We start from the raw sequence: 20,395 nt of genomic DNA on the forward strand, positions 1-20,395 counted from the left end.
GGGAAAGCAGGGGGAGGTGGGAGGGGAGGTTGACACTGTGATTTCAGTTATGTTTTTGTGCAGATTTCTCCATGATTATGTGTATTGAAAGCAAAATATATATTTGCATGTATTCATGTAAAGCATCCCCAACTGAATCAGGTACTTCTCTGGTTTTGACCTGTATGAATATTAATTACACAACAGTGCACTGTACAAGATAATGTGATTTCTTAATCTAATTATACTGTAAAATAAAATAAAAAATGGTGTATGTTCAAATACCTATAACAAAAATCAGTTGTGCAAAATGTGCATGCATAAATTTCACTTAGTAGTTGTGATTGCAGGCAGTCATGTAATTACAGGTACAAATAGTCTGAAATCTGAGCCTAGGTCTGGTATGCTGTGTACAAATATATAAAGTATGCATTGATGTGGTATGTGTTTGAGAGTTAATATTTTCACCTAAATTTATAGAAGATCAAGAGGGTGTAAACGGAACTAAGAAAAACAAAATTAGATTCCAGACTCAGTTCAAGTAATATTTTGAGTTTCTTGACAAAAATGCAGTGCCACCTTTCGCAAGGATTCTACCGTGGCGAAGGCCGTGTTAATTTAGACCTGGCCTACACCTTAAACTTAGGTCACCTTGAACCTAACTGCATCGCTCAGGGCTGTGAGAAATGTCATGTCCTGTGTGACGTAGTTAGGTTGACCGAACTGCACTGCAGACACAACTAGGTTGATGGAAGAATTTTTCCATTGGCCTAGCTATCACCTCTGGAGGCTGTGGATTTACTGCAGTGATGGAAAAGCCCCTTCTGTTGCTGTAGTAGGTATCTACCCCATAGTGCTACCATGGCACAGTTGCAGCTGTGCTGCTGTAGCGCTTGTAATATAGACAACCCCTTATAGTCAGTGCCCCATGGGGCCTTGCTGGCAGTGGGATGTAGTGACACAGTGCATGCCTTGGCCACTGTGGCCACACACCTCTGCTGGGCCAAAACCACTAACTGTGAGGCCTTTGCAGGTAGGTTGTAAGGGCCCTGACAGAGTGAGTGTTTCAGGTGCCTTGCACCACAGTATTTTGAGTTCATGTGGACTTGCCACTGCGGGGGAAATGGAGTCCTGGCTTACGCAGAAGGTGCCAGTCTAACCTGTTCCTGAATATAACCCCCTGCATTAAATATCATATCTATCTAATTTGCATCTTTCTAGATTGATAGCTGTGGGCCTGATTTTCATTTACACGAAGATCTAATGGTGTAAAAGGGCCTTGAATGAAGGTCAATCATATTTCTACCACTTTCAAGGCCCTTTTACACGGCCAGGTGGTATAAAGGGTCTTTAATGTAACTAAGAATTTTGGGTAAATATATATGCACGCACAGAGAATACGATGTGTTTTTACTACTGGTGTTGAGTGTTGTAGGTTTCTATAAGGGAAGTAATTATTGAAAATATAATAAATGAAAAGAGTAGAAAGCATACTTGCCCCTCATACACTTACATTATATATTACGTATGCAGTATTGTGTTACTCCAGTTGATTTGACAGTGCAGTGCCAAGTGGTCTGAATGCCATCTAGCCTACAAGGCCCTCTACTGGTGCAGAGCTTTAAAACATTTTTAATGTTGTTAAGAAACACCAAAGCCACAGATTGATGAGTGGTGCCATGCTGCCCACTGGTTACCCATTTCAAAAAGGATTTTCAGTAGTTCAGAGCCCACCTCCTCCTTTCCCCTCCAACAGAAGAAAAAAAAAACATTATGATGATTGGTCATGTTTGTTATTGATTGTTTATTTAGTAAGCACCAACGATGTGCTTGGTGCTACACAAGATGTAAAAATAAGGACAGTCCTTCCTGAGAGAGTTTAAAATTTAGGGCTCTGATTCAGGAAAGTAGATAAGGACATGCTCATGTCCATCCCTTTTCAGGATAGCATTTAATTCCCATTGACTAAAAGACAGACATCAAGAAAACTGACATCTTGTGAGACCAGAGGAAGGTGATAATTTAGAATTGTTTTATTGCTTTTATGTGTGTTTTCTTCTTCCCTGGTCTCAGACAGTGTTAGGTTGAGATACTGAAGGCATCTGACACAATTTAGAGATTTTAGGTGTCACTACAATACTTGCATAATACTTTTTTGCTGTTCACATAACTGTTTTTTATTTTCAGGATTTCAACTGCCAGACAAACCAAATAGAAAATGATTGAGCCGTTCCCATCACTGTCATTTCTGGGTGCCAGATCCATTTGTTGGAGAGATGAAGCAGGTGTGAGGAGGAATTTTCAACAATACTCTGCTTTAGCCTAACGCTGCTTCCTTTGCAGTGAGTGGGAACACTCTTGCTTGTTTCAGTGGGAGCAGCATGAGGCCAATGCTGAGCACTTTTGAAAATGTCTCACACAATGCTCCGAGCTCCAGTGAGGGTTGGGGAGCATGGCTGTTGAGTCAAGCTTGAAGAGGCTACAGCATGCACCCCCCACTGCACCGAGCTGGTTCCACTGGCTCTTCCTGGTGAGGAAGCAAAGCAATGGCCCTGTCTCCACTCCACCCCTTTATCTCTCTCTCTCTCTCTCTTTCTCTCTCTCTCTCTCTCTCTCGGAGAGGCTAGTACTGACAGTGGCCTTACATAGTCTTTGTACTCACAGGGTGGCAAAGGGCACATCATGCTGATCCCTAGCATGGGTGCCTACATTTCTTGCATCTTCCTCCTCCCTTGCACACTTGTGCTTAGAGAGGCACAATCTTGCCTTTGCAATACACTCCCAGTTCAAGCCGCCTTAGAGGTAGATCATGCCATTGTTCATGCTTCATCCCATTCTACAGGTGTTAATCTATAGAATATACTGAGTAATTTGTTAGACATTTCTATGTGTTTCACGTCTTTTTTTAGTTTTTCCACTTTCCTAAGTTTTCATGTAATTCAGTATCTAAATTAAACTATAGCTTTCTTCTGAGATGTTTTTTTTCTAGAGTTAAAATGAGCATGCTGTTCATTTTGACCTAAAGGTAGCTGATGTAACAATCTCTTGAACAGTCCATATCCTATCACAACAGGTACTTCACCTTGTCACTTTGCAGGGATTAAATAAGACTCCCACTCATGTGTTTCAGTTCTCGTAAATAACAGCTTCCTTCCCAAATCTCAGTAAAAGATGATTAATTTCTCTGTACTCAATCTGATTCTGATTACATACTGGTTAACACTCTGAGTTATTTCATGAAGCTGTATAACTATATGAATGCTAGTGCCCAAGGCTGGCCTTATGGGTGGTTGACATGGGCGACTGCATAGGGTGCTGTGCTTGGCAGGGGAGGGAGGGGAGGGAGGACATCAAGAGTGTCACAGTAACAGCCTTCTGCCAACCCCTGCAGTTTCACCCCCAGCCCTGTTCACCTCATAGCTGTGGTCCACCTCTAGCCCTGGTCTGCCCCCATCCCCTGCGCCTCCTGCATCTCTGCCCTCCTGCCCAGCTGCACCTCCAGTATAGCTCCTCCCCCATCCCCAGCTCCTCCCCATCTCCTGTTCTGCCTGCACCTCCGCTCCGCCCCCAGCCGAGCTCCAGCCCCCCACTCCTCCAACCCTGCTCCACATTCAGCCTTGCCCACAGCATCACTTTAGGTAAGGCCAGCCCTGCTAGTGCCTCAAGATTATGGTATAATAAAATCTAAATGTTGCTGACAAGCTGACTTGACAAATCTTAACAAAGGATATAATCCTAGTGTGTATGCAGGGGTGGGGAGGAGTGTTAATTACCTGAGTCATGGTATCTACTATATTTTCAATATATCCATGTGACCTAGGATTATGCTCAAATCTAACTGGAACTCCTCCATGTAAAACTGTGAGCCAGTTCATATGAAAATCAACAGCCGAGGGATTTTTTTAGCAGTGCAATTCCTTGCACTGAATAGGTCAATAAATTCTATGTATATACAGCTTTAAAATGAAGTGTATGAATTCATAGAAAATATTATTAGCCTGATTTTCAGATAATTTATGCACCTAATTTCCCTGGGACAGTTGACATGCTTGTGCATGAAGGTCAGCTTTTTTCATGAGAAATTATCTAATCAGACACATTTGAACCTGCCATTTCCCAGTAGTAGAGTTCATTTACAGTGTTTTCACCCTTAACATTTTAAAATTCTGGATCTATCTGTTTAGACCATTAGCCACCAGAGAGGTGTTTGTGTGTGGAATTTTATCATTCACCATACTGGTGTGGCTAACCTGAATTCCTTTAAAAACAATACACCAGAGCCTCACAAATTAACACTTCAGTAACCTGCATACTCCCCAATTCATATGTAAAAAACCAGTGGGATCTCTCCCTATTTTTCTGCCAAAATTTAAAAAACAAATGCTTTAGTGAGGTCTTATTGCAAAAACTAGGACAGTTATGAAAAATAAATAAATCTAAGTTGTAACTGTGAAATTAGTGAAAAGAAGCACTTTCTGATGCAGTATTCTAATTATTTTTTCATGTTTGTTCACGCAGAGCCTGATTCAAAGCCCAATGAGTCAAAAAAGATGTTTGTATTGACTCCATTGAGCTTGGGATCAGGCCCTTGCTTGACAATTAATTGTGAATAAGAAAGGCACTACAGTAGTTAATGCAGACTTTTGGACAGATCAATGTAGCAAGATTTAAGCAGGGCTGTGGATGACTCTACAGTTTGGAGTCACAGACCTTTATTAGAGTGAAATTTGATTCACGCATATTCATTGTCCTTTTATGTTAACTTTTCACAAACAGTCGAGCATTATCGTTGGGATTTTCCGAGGACCCCAGGACGTTGGATGTCGGATGGGAATTAGGCATCCAAATCTCTTCAACTTAAAGCTATAAGGGAAGGGTTTTTTTGTGTTTTTTTTTTTTTTTAATCAGGTCTGGCAGTCGTGAACACTGAATTCTATGGAGAATCCTCTGAAGTCTTTAGAGAACTTTTCCCCTCTGGTTGCATGTAGATGGGAAACCTTCATATTTTGCTTGTACGGTGTGGTTTCTATATGAGTTTTAAGTGAGCATCTCTTCTCTGACAGAATGAAGCTCCTGAAGTGAAGAAAGAGGAATGTTTGCTAGATCTGGACTTTGACCCTTTCAAGCCAGAAGTGGTATCAACAGGAATAACCCTAACCCACTCTCCCATGTCTCAGGTATTTCTTTGCTAGAGGTATGCTATACAGGAATGGAGTGTGTTGACTTTGGTAACAAACATCTGCCTCATGAATTAATGAATGATGGATTTACAATTTCTGAAAAACTTGATCTTTCATAGTTCTCATTAGCCATCCATCTTCCTTCTTCAGCAATGCCAGTACAACCTGATGACCGGGTAGGGGAAGAGAGAAGCGTCAGGCTAATATGAGATTATAGTCAAGCAGAGCAGCCACCTGTAACTGATGGCTTTGACTCTGATGTTATACCTTTTTCTCAAACCATAGACTAACTCAGAAAAAATGTTGTAATCTTCCCAAGCCTGCTTTGCTGACAGGTTCTTTTTTTAAAATCCAGCTATGACTGTCTGTGGCTCAGGAGACACTCAGTCTTATAGGGGCAGCATACTACCACTATGCTGTGATAGTCTTTGTACTAAATACAGAATATGACCTGATTGGCTTTCTTTTTCATAAATCTCTTTTAGTTATGACTATAAGAAAAATAAAATAAAACTGTCTCACATGTTTTTATGTGGGATATTATAGGGAAGAATTATTCTGTACTATATAACACTCTATGCCATGTTGACCGAAGATAGCTTCCCTCAGCAGAATTATGGGCAACATGGGAGTTGCTGGCTTGACCTAGTGAAGCTGCAATTTTAAGTTTCTGTCTATACTGGTACTAAATAATGTTAATAGAATCCTTTCTAAATACACTTACTTCTGGTTGGGTGATAAGAATTTCTCTGGCCAGCATGGACCTGTCTCTTGTACAGCAGCCAGAGAAACCATGTTAACACTGCTAGCAAGGACCATGTTTCAGTGTGATTCTGGCCTGACATGATTTGAACTGTAATGTAGTTAGTCTAAATCAATTGTTCAGGAGCTCAACAGTGGTGGAGGAGTGAGAAGACAAGCCAGGTTGTTGAGACAATCCAGGTTTTCTGCTGATCTTTCTCTCTGTGAATTAATTTATTTGAGCATGCCTGGTTACATAATAGATTTGTGGTGATTTCCACTGATACATGTGGGGACAGAAAAACATCACACTATCAGCACTCCAAACTCCAAGTCAGATTTCTAGTTGCAGTTTTCAATGTTTAATTATCATGGAGCTTTGTCACATCCTGCTTGTTGTTTAATTCCCCTCCCTGAAAAAAATAGAATCCTTGGTTTTAGATTTATGCGTTCAGTATTGACAGAAAATTCCAGCTTTGACTCTGCAAGCTCTGCCCTTTCAGCTCCTCATTCAATAATCCTGAATGTGATAAGAGAAATGGGAGAATTAAACACAAAACATGAAACTTCCATAAAAGAGCATTCATGCGCTGACAGGATAATGTACAAATAGCAGTAGGTTTTATTTTTGCAGTGGCTGGAAATATTTGCCAACATGAAATATAGAGAACTATTAAGCAGAGACTATGCACATTGTCTGTGTATTCCCAAGTAGGTGCATAGGAGGCATTCACTAAACGCTCTCCCACCGCCCTGCCCCCACCCCCCATAAACATGCAGAAGGGGATTATCTATCTTTTGTATGGGTGAGACATAGTGGCTACCCCCACTCAGAGGATATCTTTGAGGATTACAATTCACTTACAATCCACTATTCTGACTAGATGTAACTGGATGAAATCTGATCTGTGTTTGGAGAGCCTTGTAATACTGGAGGGGAGGGGGATGCTAAGGATGGAGTTCCCGCCTTAAGTGCATTTTCTGAGTTTGTGCTGGTTTTACTGTTGTGGGTTTTTTTTCCCCTCTCAGTAAAGTGCACTGAGGAAGATAAACATAGTCTTCTGTGCAGTGGCTCCCAAATGCCTTCCCAACCTGCCATTTAATTCTCCCACCACATGCCCTCAACTGCAAACAGACCCTGAAAAGTGCCCGTCTGCTCTCGTCTCTGCCCCTACCTCCTTTCGATCTCTGTAACCCTCATTCCACAAGTGCCTGGCAGTATTCTCCCTCTGCCTATCCCACTCTTCCAGCAGTAACTTCCCCACCTCCCAACACCCTCACAGTCCAGACCACCCTCTGTGTTCTGTCCCTTCTCTCCCCAGTTATTACACATGCACCCCACAAGCACCTAGTCTCTATCCCCCCTAGCTAATAAACCCAACCAGAGAAACATTCTGATCTTCATTCTGAGTCCTGCTGGTATCCTGTCTCCTAGAGCACACCGTTCTGCCCCACCTCCCAGCTGTCAAATCTCCATATCACCCACAAGTGCCTGATTTTAACATCTTAAATCCACCTTCTCCTCAGGTGCCACTAGCATGGGAATGAGATAACATCCCTTAGGGTTAATGTTACTTTAAATTATTTTGGCTGTTGGTATTTTGCATCTGAACAGTTAAGTTAATGCTATTTGAGTGTGTTTAGTAGGGTGATCAGACAGCAAATGTGAAAAGTCGGGACGAGGTGGGGGGTAATAGGAACCTATATAAGAGAGAGACCCAAATTGGAACATCTGGTTACCCTAGTGTTTAGAGACACATCCATCAGCCTAAAAGAGACCAGCATTGTGGAATTTAATTTTTGTGCTTTTTAAAATAGTAGAATTGGGAGAAATAGTTCTGCTGACATGCCAGAGTTGTGTTGCCGTCACACCATGGAGTTTTAAGAATTGGGGAAGATTATAACATTGTGGGGGAAGAGAGATAAAGGGATGCAAATAAATTTTCCCAAACACCACTATTGTCACTAACAAAAAAGCCACAACTCAAAACAGGGTTTCTAATGAAAATTCTAGCAGCTACTTAATTGTAGTATTAATGTCAGACAACAGCATGGGATGCAACCCTCCAACTTTGACTTTAGTGGTACTACATATGTGAATGAGAAGTAATTTAAAGTGAATGGGACTTTTAGCGTCAATAAGTCGGATCGTTTCCTTTGAGCAAAGGTTGCAGATCTGGGCCCATAATTTTTCAGGAAAGTAGTGATATTTAGCTAATAGACTATTAAGATGCATGCAGATAAATATCAATTGGGATATGTCCATAAAAGAGATACTTATCTGGGAATAAACTAATTGAGAACTGGATGATGATGTTCATCCTCAGGAAAGCTGGGTACTGAAGTACTTGATTTTGATTTATGGAAAGGGGTTTGTAGTCATAAAAAATTGAAGTAGTTCATTACATAAGCAGCAGATTTGCTTCAAGACCTTCAGAAGATTTAGGGTGCAGGCATTTAGCAAGACAGGAAGGCAAAGGTAATATGCTCCATCCTTGAAGTTAAGCAAATATTTAGTAGCAGTTCTCAAAACAGTTTTTGAATTTTTTTGGTAGTTGTGTTTTTATTTTGTAACCTCTATGGAGCACAAGTTTTATCTGTTGTAAAGTGTCCCAGCCACCCTTTGAGATCAATGAAGACCCTTTGGATGTGGGGGAAATATTAATGTCAGGACTAAACTTAGCTTTCTTTCATCCATTTGTCTGTCCATCTTTCTCTGGCCCTTTGCTTAAGGTGAGAACATTCAGAATGTAAACCAATGCAAACCAATTGTGAGGGTGTAAGGTTTGTCACTTGATTTTACCTAAAGCTATAGGTTTTTCTTGGGTCCCTACAACAGTCACACAAGATTATTCTTTAAGGTCTGTGGGAATCATGGCCACATATTCCTTGATCTTTTGAAAGGAATCTTGATCATTTAATAGCTGTGGGAGGCAGAGACACCCATCCTGCCTCAGATGTTGCTAAAGTCACTACAAGATTTTTCCCAGCTGTGCCATGCAGCTAGGCTGGCCCTTCTGATAAGCCACTAAATTTTATCAATATTTTAATAGATTCAGAGGTATGGAAATCCAGTGTGTTGAGCAAGGGATTGACAGCAAGGGACTCCTGAATTCAATTCCTGGTTCTGTTACTAATTCTCTCTGTGGTATTGGTCAAGTCACAATTTTTCTGCTTTTGTTTCCCCATCTGTAAAATAAAACAATACATCCCTGTATTGTACAGGGATCGTGACAAGACCCTACAGTTACTGGAAAGCCAGATCTCTGGCTTATATGAGCAACTGTCCCTCGCTTGTGTACCTATTGATGACTATGTTGATGATCCAAGTAGCTGGCCTCCATTTCTGCAGTAATAGCAGACTGGGGAGACCTGAACATAAGAACAGCCATACTGGGTCAGACCAAAGATCCTTCTAGCCCAGTATCCTGTCTTCCGACAGTGGCCAATGCCAGCTGCTTCAGAGGGAATGAACAGAACAGGCAATCATCAGTGATCCATCCCCTATCGTCCACTCCCAGCTTCTGGCAAACAGAGGCCAGGGATGCTCAGAGCATGGTGTTGTATCCCTGGCTAATAGCCATTGGTGGACCTATCCTTCCTACCTGAAGTTCTCCATACATGCCAGTCATATGCATAGTGGTATGATCTTACTGGACAAGTGCAGTTTTGTTGTAGTAGGAACTATCACAACCCTCCATTTGCCCTCCCCCAGCCCCCAAAATATACTAAGGCTGTGCTTAAGTACCGGGTATAGTTACAGCACTATATAGATAAGTTCTAACATACAGTGTACAGACAATATTTTCAACAATGTCTTTTTTCGCCCTTTTTCCAGACATTGCCCTGGGATTTATGGACGGTAAGATTGATATTTATCATTGCGTATTGAGAGATTTTCTGTGCCTCTGATTCTGTAGCACTCTAGAGGATTTCACATAAGGCAAAATGAAGCATTTACAGAGAATGCCAGAATATTTTAAAGTATGTGAAGCCCACCTAACACCATTAGGAACGAACGGAAAAAAAGTCTTTATTATTTGGACAACAAAAAACAAACAGCTACTGTCGTCCAGGTTAATAGGATTCTGCTACTCGTGACATTTTTTGGCTTTAAAATTGCCATGCTGGTGATTCAAGGTCCGATAAAGTCATTTTTACCAATGTAATTTAAAGTGATTTATTTTGCTTATTAGTGCAAACAACAAATTGCAGTATATTAACAAGGTTTTATGACCTTTATCATCTAGCTCATATACAACAAATCTTTCTGGAGGCTTAATTTAAAAGGAAATAGGATCTTCAGCCAGAGTTCTACCATAGCCCTATAGCTGAATTAATCAGCCAAAATCCTATTTTAACAATGTACGTTTAAGCCATTGGTGCAGCCACTGCTCCACTCCCAAGAGGTGTTGCTCATCCCATCCTGAGTACCGTATAAAGCCATTAGGGAATGTTATTTGGGAGTCCCCTTGAAGATGCACATAGAGGGTTTCTGACATATGTAAGGAAGGTTTGGCTGTTCTTAATTGATAGCCAGAATAAGATTTTACCTATCTAAATACCTACATGTAAAACAATCTGATGCAAAGCCATAATCCAGGTCAGAAAGCTTTACAGTAGGGATCTGATCTAAAGCTCATTGAAGTCAATAAGTTTGAATGAGGTCCTGACCTAGACAGCCTGTTTTGGTAAGAGCCTAGATATGTACCCAGCTGCCCATTTATGGTCACATCACACTGGAGGTGGAGTTAATTTCATGTCAAGAGGGAAACAACTCCTGGATTTAAATGATTTAAAGTGAACCTTCTCTCTAAATCCTGCATTACCTGCTGAACAGATGTCTCATATGCAGGGGATTCATATGTACAATTCCTCGCCCATCCCATGTAAAGCACAGAGAGACAAAAGTAAATGGTCTAGAACCTCAGCCAGTGTCAATTAGCATAGTTGGTTTCCTGGGAGCTGCACTTATTTATATGAGCTGAGCATCTGGCCTTATATCTTTTTCCTACATCCCTGCTGTGCTAGTTTTCCATGAATATCCTCAGCACTCCTGAACCCATTTGTTTGCCCTCCAGCAGCAACAGTAATAGACCCCAGAAAGTTTTGCCTCATGTCCACTGCTTCAGGCACAACATGCAAAGCCTTTGAGGGTGCATTACAGGCCAGCAAGGAAACCAAACCGGGTTTCAGAGCTCTGGGGCCAGAAATAGGAGATCTGGTCACAGAGATGGAAGGCAATCCTATATGAAGGGAAGGAGAGACTCAGCTTCTGAACAGAAGGGGCAGTGCTAACAAAGATGATGTATTTATATTGAATTGTTCCAAGATGGGTTCACTCAGTCAAGCTGATGACCGCTATTTTCTGCTTTTATTTTCATGTATTTAATAGCTGTTGGTGGGTGGTAATGGACGCTACTGGTCACCTCTTTTCTGAGGTTGTATTTCCTTTGAACTTCCTTTCAATAGACACCTAATTTTTTATTTTTCAAAATTCAGGGGTGGAGAGAGAATTGATCTTTAAATACAGTAAATTTAAAAGCAACAGTGGACATACCATACTCTGGTATCATTTAGAAAAGCAGCCACTGCTGTAGAAGATGCAGTTGCTCTTTCTCCCATCTCCTGCTGCTGAATCGGGTATAATGGTGTTCAGGAAGAAGAGGGCTAGTTTTTGTGAGCTTTCTTCCTACTTTATGTCAAAGTGATGGCTGGCTAGACCTCCTGAGGAAGCAAAACTCTAATCTGTGACCTTGTGCAGACTTAAACAGCACACAAATCTATGGATCTTTTCTGTTGACTCAAGGCCTTAAGTAGCAAAATTTTACAGCCGTGTTGCATGAATAGATAGCAAGTGTGATGCTTTTATAATGGTCACCTCTGCTTCTTAGAGAGGATTAAACAGAGTCCAGAAGAAAAATTAAGGTTTCATCTACACACACTAGTTAGAATTCAGTTTTTTACTTTTAATTTCAAAGCCAGTGTAAATGCCATGAGAACCTCTTGAAATTATAACACTGAATGAATAGTAGATGTTTTATGTAAGTCTGCTTGTCTCACATTTTTCCTTTGTAGCTTGTCAATATTTTTCTTTTTTTTTATAGCTAACTCTAGTTCTCTCCATTCCTGTTAAAACAAATAACAAGCTTGACAAGGGCTTTACTGTTAAATAGTTTGGATCAGAGGTTTCACAAGCTTTATTACATTGTGAACTTCCTCTTAACAGACAAACTGAGCCAGATTCACCTTTGCCCTGCATTTTGTCTAGTCATTTGTACCAGTGCAAAGTGTTTGTAAAAGCTGGCATTTTAATTTGGCAGCATTTTATACCCATTTGGCACTGATGCAAATGTCTATGCAAGGTGGATAACAGAGAATCAGACCTATTTTACAGTAAGGCCCCTGCCAGAGTTGTGTAAAGGGCCCTAGAGTTAATGATATCAGACCCATTGTCGGTCTCTCTAGTATTACCTTGTCTCTCTAGAATCCTAGGACCAACAAGGCTACAATTACACTGTATAGACCAGAACTATTGTCTTTTGGATCACTTCCCATCCTATTCATGATCACGCAGAGTAATCTCCCTTTCTGTTGGTGATTGTATAAGATCCTTTTGACAAGCACAGAAATTCCTTACATGGAACAACAATGTTAAGGAACTATTTAATATTAATTTAGCTATTAATATGAGTTAGCAGCTGGAAACATGGAAGAGAGCCAGCACCATGTGATCAGCCACTGAGCAGCTCCATAACCACTGGTAATCTATATGGCACTGATTAAAAAAACAAAAAAAAAACACAACAAACCACTAGTTTAGATGAACCACAGGGTTTAGTTTTACATTTGTTTATTTATATGGTTTTCTTCCATACAGACAAGCAGTGAACTGGTGCAGCCGGTAAGCAAACCTACTAAAACTCTGTTTTAATCTTTTAATTAGTATTCTCTCTTTCATCTATCGATACCGTTCTTTAGATTGTAGCAATTGTCTCCAAATATTACAAACCACATAACTTTTCCTTAAGCTGTTTGATTTAGTTATTTTGCATTCTTTATCTTTAAACTAAAATTACTGTAGTATAATATGAATTTTGTGTTTTCTCATCAAGTCAGCCGTTATCTTTTTCATCTTGTTCTTTTCTTTGCTTTTCTGCTTGCCTAAAGCCTGATTCTTCAAAAAGTCTTTCCCTGTGTAACCTGGTCATGGAGGAAAACCCAAACAATGGGTCAACAGAAGATATTAACAGATCCCAAACTGATCTAGGTTCACTCAACTGGGGCCTAGAACTTAGCACAGCCAGTGTCAGCCAGGAGATCACTGCAGGTGGTTCTTTGCCTTTCCCTGAGGCAGAGCAAACCTCAAGAGAATCCACTGGCACGTTGTCTGTTAGTGTTTGGCCTGCTGTAGGTGAACAGGAGGATCATGCACCAGGGTCCTCTTCTATAGATGAAAATCAGAGGACTTCACTGAAGGCACATTCAGATGCTAGAAATATCCCATGCAAAGATTTGGAGCCTGATCAGCCTTTAGCAAATGAATCCAGTTGTGAGATGCCTATAATTGGAACTGATAGCTTATTGGATGAATCCCCATGTGATGTGGAAAAGGCAGAGGAGAAGAAGCAGGAGGAGGAAGAGTCTATGTGGGCAGGTGTGGAGCCATGTGAAAAGGTAGAGACCAGAGCTGTTAACTTCAAGGAGATAAAACATACAAAGGAGTTTGAAGAGACAGATTATGAAAATAAAGAACACAGTGAAGTAGAACCTCTTAAGGGCTTAGCAAAACGAGACCATGAAATTGTAGAAAATACTGAGATAGAAACTGTATGGGAGTCAGAATATAATAGTGGGCAAACTGAGACAACTGTTGACAATTACCTTGAGGAAACTGGCCTGGAAAATCATGGGCAAATAAAATTTAAAGGGGTAAATGTCATTCAGGAGATAGATGGAATGGTTCCTGGAAGTTTGAGTGCAGGGTTGGAAGATGGGGCTAACATAGTAGAGAAAACATGTAAACATGTAGAATGTGCTGATGTTGAACCTGAAAATGTCTTAGATAACTGGAATTGTGACCATGAAACAGAGTTTTTGGATGACGTAGACCATGCTGGCAGTGTTGCTGGCGGGAGTACAGCCATGGAGCGCATAAATGTTTTGGGACATGTTGTCCTAGATGTTACAGACCACTCTGAAAGGGACACTGCGGATGTTGGGAAAGTTCTATGTGATGCTGAATTATTCAGTGCGGAAGAGTCTGTTAAAGAAACTGAAGACAATAGCTTCAGCATCCTCCAAAATGGTAGTGCTGCTGATGAAGGTCAAGCTGACTTTATACCCTTTGAAAAAGAGTTGGCACTGCAGCCTGAGACAGCTGACCAAGCTAGTGCAAAGTGCAGTGATTCTTGTTTAGATAATGTGGGAGATAAATTGGTAGCTAGGGCAGCACCTGCAGTGACTGAAGACCATAGTAGTAACATTAGTGTCCCTGGAGGAGCCTTGGAAACAGATCCCTGGCTGACAAACTGGGATCCCACCGTTAATAATGATCCCTGGGGGTTTTCTAGTCTGTCAGATGGCCAAACAAATGGATTTGATAACTGGCCCTTTTCCCCTAAGCAACAAGACTCAGAGGAAAGTAATATGGAAAACACGTGGCCAAGCTTTAGTGATAAATGGTCTACCCAAGACTTGGGAAGTATAGATAATAGCTGGCAAGATATGGGTGTAACCACAAGCAATAAAAATCAGGAGGTATCTTTAAAACAAGGCTCATCCGGGGAGCAGGCAAGCATTAGCAACTCTGGACCAAGCAAGGAGATAGCTAGACCCTTGGTTCTGTTTGAAGTGGGAAATTCCAGAAACGCTAGCACCGAGAGTTCAACTAGTCCCAAAGACAATGAGACCAACAACTCAGATTTATCTGAAGATGAAATTGCTAACCGGAGATTTGGATTATTGTACCAGGAAATTGAGGCTGATAAAGAAGAGGTACCTACCCCAGTGTGTAGCATAGTCTAGAAAAAAAGTTCCTTAGGTTGTACATAACCCTGTGTTTTATAAACAATCCATTTATTGTTCCCCCTGCCTTCTCTAAACCCCTTACTAATCTTGTTGAAAATTTCTCATGCAACTATCCAAAATGTGGTGCAGCACTAAACCATCAAGGCCCATTTTTGTATTTTATATTTTCTAAAAAAAATACACCTACAGTCTTTTCAAAATCCTAAAATCAATCATTCTGCCTTTTTTAGCCTATTAAAAAGTTACCAAGTAGCTTCTCTCACTGTCTTGACCTTCATCTTTTTTTTTTAATTTTATATTTTTGGTGTATTTTTTGCATTTTTTAAAAAATTTTCAACTAAGAATATATTGACTTATTCTCTGAGTTAATAAACTAATAATATTTGTTCTGCTTTCCACTTCTATTAGGCATCCAGCAGCACATTTAATGGATTCACACAGGTAAGAAATAAACATGTTTGAGAGATTTGCTGGGCTGTCAAAAGAGTGGACAAGGACTGGCCTTATGCTTTGCGAGTCTCAAACTGCCAGAGGCATAAAAAGCAGAGGACAATACCAGACCATGAGTTACCCCTTCCATTTCCAAACATCATACATAATGGGCATATTCATGTTGCTATACCCAAGTTAGCTTTAATCTAGGCAGCTCGGGTACTGGAGCAGTGAAACTGCTCCAAGATGGGTTTCAGCATAGGCTGGCCCCATGAGTAATTAACCAGGGTTTTGGGTGGGCTTGTCCAACTTGAGTAAAGTTAGCACAAGTACATCTGTACAAGCTGCAATCACATCCCATGACTTCAGTGTAGACCTACCCAATGTCATTAGGGCGACCAGATGTCCCGATTTTTATAGGGACAGTCCCGATATTCAGGGCTTTGTCTTATACAGGTGCCTATCACCCCCATCCCTGTCCTGATTTTTCACACTTGCTGTCTAGTCACCCTAAATGTCATTGATATGGCACCAATATTTCAGGTGAAATCCTGGCACCACAGAAATTAATGACAAAACTCCCACCACTTCTATGGGCCAAGGTTTCCACCAGTAAGCTACTGTGTTTTAGATTTCTAGTTGAATTTTTTGGAAGTGAGTTTACTCAGACCTCAAAATATTAAAAGTGTGGGTTTCATATTCTTCCACCAACTTTTATACTTCTAAAAAGAAAAGGAGTACTTGTGGCACCTTAGAGACTAACCAATTTATTTGAGCATAAGCTTTCGTGAGCTACAGCTCACTTCATTGGTTAGTCTCTAAGGTGCCACAAGTACTCCTTTTCTTTTTGCGAATACAGACTAACATGGCTGTTACTCTGAAACCTGTTTTTATACTTGTGTACACCTTTGTTCATTTTTTTAAATCTGATTTTCAGTAAGGAAGTTAGTTCTAGATTATTTGTTAACCACAGAAATTTACTAGTGTTAACTCAGTGCTGGGCCTCTGAGAGGTGAAGCAAAAGGGGGTATGATGGGGAAAAGTTGCTTTAAGTGACCTTTGCACCCTCACAATCTTGAGCTGCTCCAGGGCCCCCAGCATAACTTAGTCAGCCCTGGGTCCTATCTGAGATACAGCAGCATCCGTGGGCTACCCTATGGGCCACAGCATGCTGCTTGGAATCTCTGCAGTGCTGTGGCCCTTCTCCTGATGCCTTTCCCACACTCATCCCCCCCCTTACACTAAGTCTTGTGGTGTGGCCCTCAGAAGGCACAGCTAGAATTGGGGCTTTCAATGCTGCTCCAGCCCTTTTACCCATACAGTGGGTCTGGAGTGGGTAAGAAAATCTCACCCTTAATGTCTTACAGAACCAAATCTTTGTACCACTTAAATCAAAGCTCTCATCGAATTCAGTAGGACCAGAATTTGTCCTTAGTATTTTGTGAATGACCTGACTGCATATAAAAGACCAGGTTTTTAAAAGTGGTCTTCCACCTTTGCACCTGCAAATTATGGGTACAATTTTGTATCCACAATTATTTGGTGGGACAGTTTACATCATAGGGACATCTATGCATCTTCACCTGCTAAGATAACTCTGTGATGGGAGCAGAAAAGAACTTAAGCAGGGTAGAACAGAATAGAGCAAATAATTACAAACACAAAAATGGAGGCTAGTACTTAAAAATCTACCTCATTACATGTGGATTTTAAATTGACACTGAAATTTTAGGGTAGGATTTTCAAATGAATGTTGGCCAGACTCTTCTCTTGCTGAAGTATTTAGAAAACTTAAAAGCTATTGAATCCAGTACACTTTACCTATAAAACAGCCACGCAGAGCTGGTCAAAATTTTTTTTGATTTTAAAAAAAAATTGTTGAAGAATGCTGTTTCAACAAATTTGAGGTATTTCTTACCACATTTCAATGTCAGTAAAAATTCAAATTGAACATTTTTGTAAGTGTTTGGTTTGTTTTTTTTAATTTGTAAAGCATTTTGTTTGTTCTTTGCTGGTGAGACAGTGATAGAAAAATCCATACTTTGTCTCCCTTTTAAACTTTTTTCCATTAGAGAAAATGGGAGAAAGTGTGCAAAGAAGGGGGTGGGGAGAGAGTGGGAGGTTTCCCCACCAAAACAAAATTTTCTTTAATTAAAAAAAATCTAATTCTAAAACTTTCATCAAAAAAAGCATGAAAATTCTTGAAAGAAATAAATAAAAAAATCCACTCTTTGAAAATGTTTCACAAAATATACTAACCTTTTTTTGGAACAGCTGTACAGCTTGAGCTGTCTAGCTGGTGCTATCATCTGCCAAAGAAAGGCAGAAGAGAATTTGTGTATTTATAATAAACATTTAACAAATGTAAAAGTTATTGCACCCAATGCACTCAACTTGTAAAACAGCCCAATGTCTAGTTTATATTATAACCCCCCAGAGGAAGTCAAAAGACCAGATAGTGCTTAGTTAACATTTTGTAGATTTAGTAAAACGTTAGTTATCTAAATCTGTTATGTGAAATCTGATACACGTACCAAAATTCCATACTTATGTGAAAAAAACCTATTTAACTTTTTCACATCCCCCATCTCATGTGGATAAGCAGATTTTAACTGTCTGAAAGTTCTGTGCTAGTGTATGGTTCATTGTTTAAATTCCTTTTTTCTTATGAGTTTCTTTTCAATTTTTTAAAGATGTCTTCATTGATTTTGAAACTATCCTGTAATGTGACATAAAATGTAACATAATCATTGGGCTGACAACAACCAATCATTTTACCAAACTGTCTTCTGGTAAATACGAATAGACCATGTCGCTAGGGTGCGCGGGAAGGCAGAATTGGGCTCTGTGATTGTGATTCTCATCCCTGCTCCAGCCACTTTACAATGTGGAAAAGAGCCAGAGCCACATAAAGGAGCCCTAACAACCCCAGGTCCAGCTGAAGGAGAATTCCTTTAGTGCAGGAACTGAGGAAGATGGATTCAAATTATCCTCCAAGAACCCCATCATGAATCCTGGTTTTTATATAGGGGATGTGCTGAGAGCATGTCTAGGGGTAGGCAGAGCCACAGCACAACATTGTGGAGATTCTGAGCAGTGCTGCCTCCCATAGAAAGATGGGGGCAGGCTGCCATAATTTAGCCAGTCCAGGCCTCAGAACAGCGCAGAATCAGGAAAGTACAGTGGTGAGCTATAGCCACCTTAGTTCTCCTCTTCCCCCCCACCTGCCCCACCCCACCCCCCGGACTGCTTATTCTGTGTTTCTGTCCTTAAAAGCATATCATAGGCTGTCTACGCTACCGCGGTAAGTCGCCCTATGCTATGCAACTCCCTGGGCTAGCTGGAGTCGACGTACCTTAGGTCAAGTTACCGCGGGGTCTACACCGGGTGGAGGGGGGGGAAGGTTCGACAGGAGAAACTCTCGCGTTTACTTACCTCACTCTTCTCGTCGGGGGTAGAGTACAGGGGTTGACTGGAGAGCGATCTGCAGTCGATTTGGTGGGTCTCAGGGTGTCAGTCCCTGCTGTAGTGTAGACCTGCCCCCAGATGCTTATCCCTCTACCTTGGATGGTCCTTTATAGTATGTGCTAACTACTTATGCTAAACAAACTGCTCCACCTTGTATTAAGCTGTGACACATGGAGCGCCTTTCCCAGACCTGAAGAGCTCTGAGTAAGCTCGAAAGCTTGCCTCTCTCACCAACAGAAGTTGATCCAATAAAAGATATTACCTCACCCACCTTGTCTCTGTAATGGAGCTGTTGTAAGTTAGGTGTATTGTGAGACTGTGAACTCAGTTTTACACTTCTATGCCTTCATCAGGATAATGTTTAATAGATTTTCATTCTTCCATAAAGTATTTCTAAAAAACAATGTTTAACTGTCTACATTTGAGGTAAACTTATTAAAATGATCTGTCTGGGAATCTGATTCTCCATCACTTACTTAGGTAAAGCTCTGTAATCAATGAGAGGGTTGCCTGACTAAGCCTTACAGAATCAAGCCTTTGGTAGACTTCTACAAGCTTGCTTAAAATATTTTTCCTGCTTCTTTGTATATCCCTAGGATACTTCTCTATTCACAGTGCAATCAAATCAGAATGTGGTAGATAACTTGGTAAGTTGTGGCTTTTATTCCTTTTTTTAAAATATCCCTTAAAATATTGTGTTGCGTTTTTGCAAAAGCCTCTATTGCACTGATGTGCTTCCATCTTTTAAAACATGTACCCTTTGCTTGCAACATTGGGCTAAGGATTCTGTGTAGCTGTGAACTTTCCCCACTCAAACATTTTTCTACAAAAGCAAACCAAAACAAAATAAACCCCACAACAACCAGAAATATTGCCCGGCACCCAGCATCTTAAAAAGGGATGTTTTTAAATATTCCAAATTTAATTTCTAGAATTTTAGTTTTATGATATAACAGCAATGGTCAGTTTGCACATAATTTATATTTGTTTTTATAACTGGTGCAGTCATTTCAATCAAGAAAGGGTATTAATAAACACCACTGTGCAATGTTAACCAAGTAGAAGCTGGCCCAAAATGTCACCAACTTTATTCTCTGTTACAATAATACATTGTCTTTGTCACAATTTATCCACCTGGAAATATTACTTTTGATTAGTGGTTTTTCATATATTTAATCAGACACATTCATTTTTATTATCATATAGGGGTTTAGAAATGTTTGTGCAAGTGACCATGCTCTGGTAGACAATTTCTTCTCACCAATACTCTACTGCAGTCTTGATTTAGCTAAAGGTGATGTAAAAATATGAAGTATCAGCATAGTAGAAAATAGACATACACTATATATGTCAGCTGGCAAACAGGAAAAGTTTGAGAACATTATTTGGTGTGGCTTTTGTACAGTGCATGTGCATATGCATACATCCAGAAACATAATCAAATACTGTATTTCCATTATTCAACAAGTGTACTATGGGCAGTATTTAGCTGAAGTTCAAACATGGTAAATAGACTGCAGATTACTTGATAAATCCTGTTTATGTGCAAGCAACTTGAAGAAAAT

At 40.3% G+C, this 20,395-nt stretch overlaps 1 protein-coding gene across 5 annotated transcripts in view; it reads left to right on the forward strand.

Annotated features, from left to right (window-relative positions):
* AMPH (amphiphysin) overlaps nucleotides 1-20,395 on the forward strand; it is a 172,234-nt gene that overhangs the window by 128,312 nt on the left and 23,527 nt on the right. For 3 of the 5 annotated variants that reach the window (XM_073332856.2, XM_073332859.2, XM_073332857.2), the window contains exons 12-17: nucleotides 5,043-5,156; nucleotides 9,739-9,762; nucleotides 12,781-12,804; nucleotides 13,071-13,577; nucleotides 15,339-15,371; nucleotides 19,427-19,477. In XM_073332856.2, coding sequence (XP_073188957.1) covers nucleotides 5,043-5,156; nucleotides 9,739-9,762; nucleotides 12,781-12,804; nucleotides 13,071-13,577; nucleotides 15,339-15,371; nucleotides 19,427-19,477 — 753 coding nt within the window. The remainder of the gene's footprint in view (nucleotides 1-5,042; nucleotides 5,157-9,738; nucleotides 9,763-12,780; nucleotides 12,805-13,070; nucleotides 13,578-15,338; nucleotides 15,372-19,426; nucleotides 19,478-20,395) is intronic. The other 2 variants (XM_073332860.2, XM_073332861.2) reach the window with 1 other exon arrangement.

The sequence above is a fragment of the Lepidochelys kempii genome, chromosome 2 (genome assembly GCF_965140285.1).
Source record: "Lepidochelys kempii isolate rLepKem1 chromosome 2, rLepKem1.hap1, whole genome shotgun sequence".
NCBI lineage: Eukaryota > Metazoa > Chordata > Testudines > Cheloniidae > Lepidochelys > Lepidochelys kempii.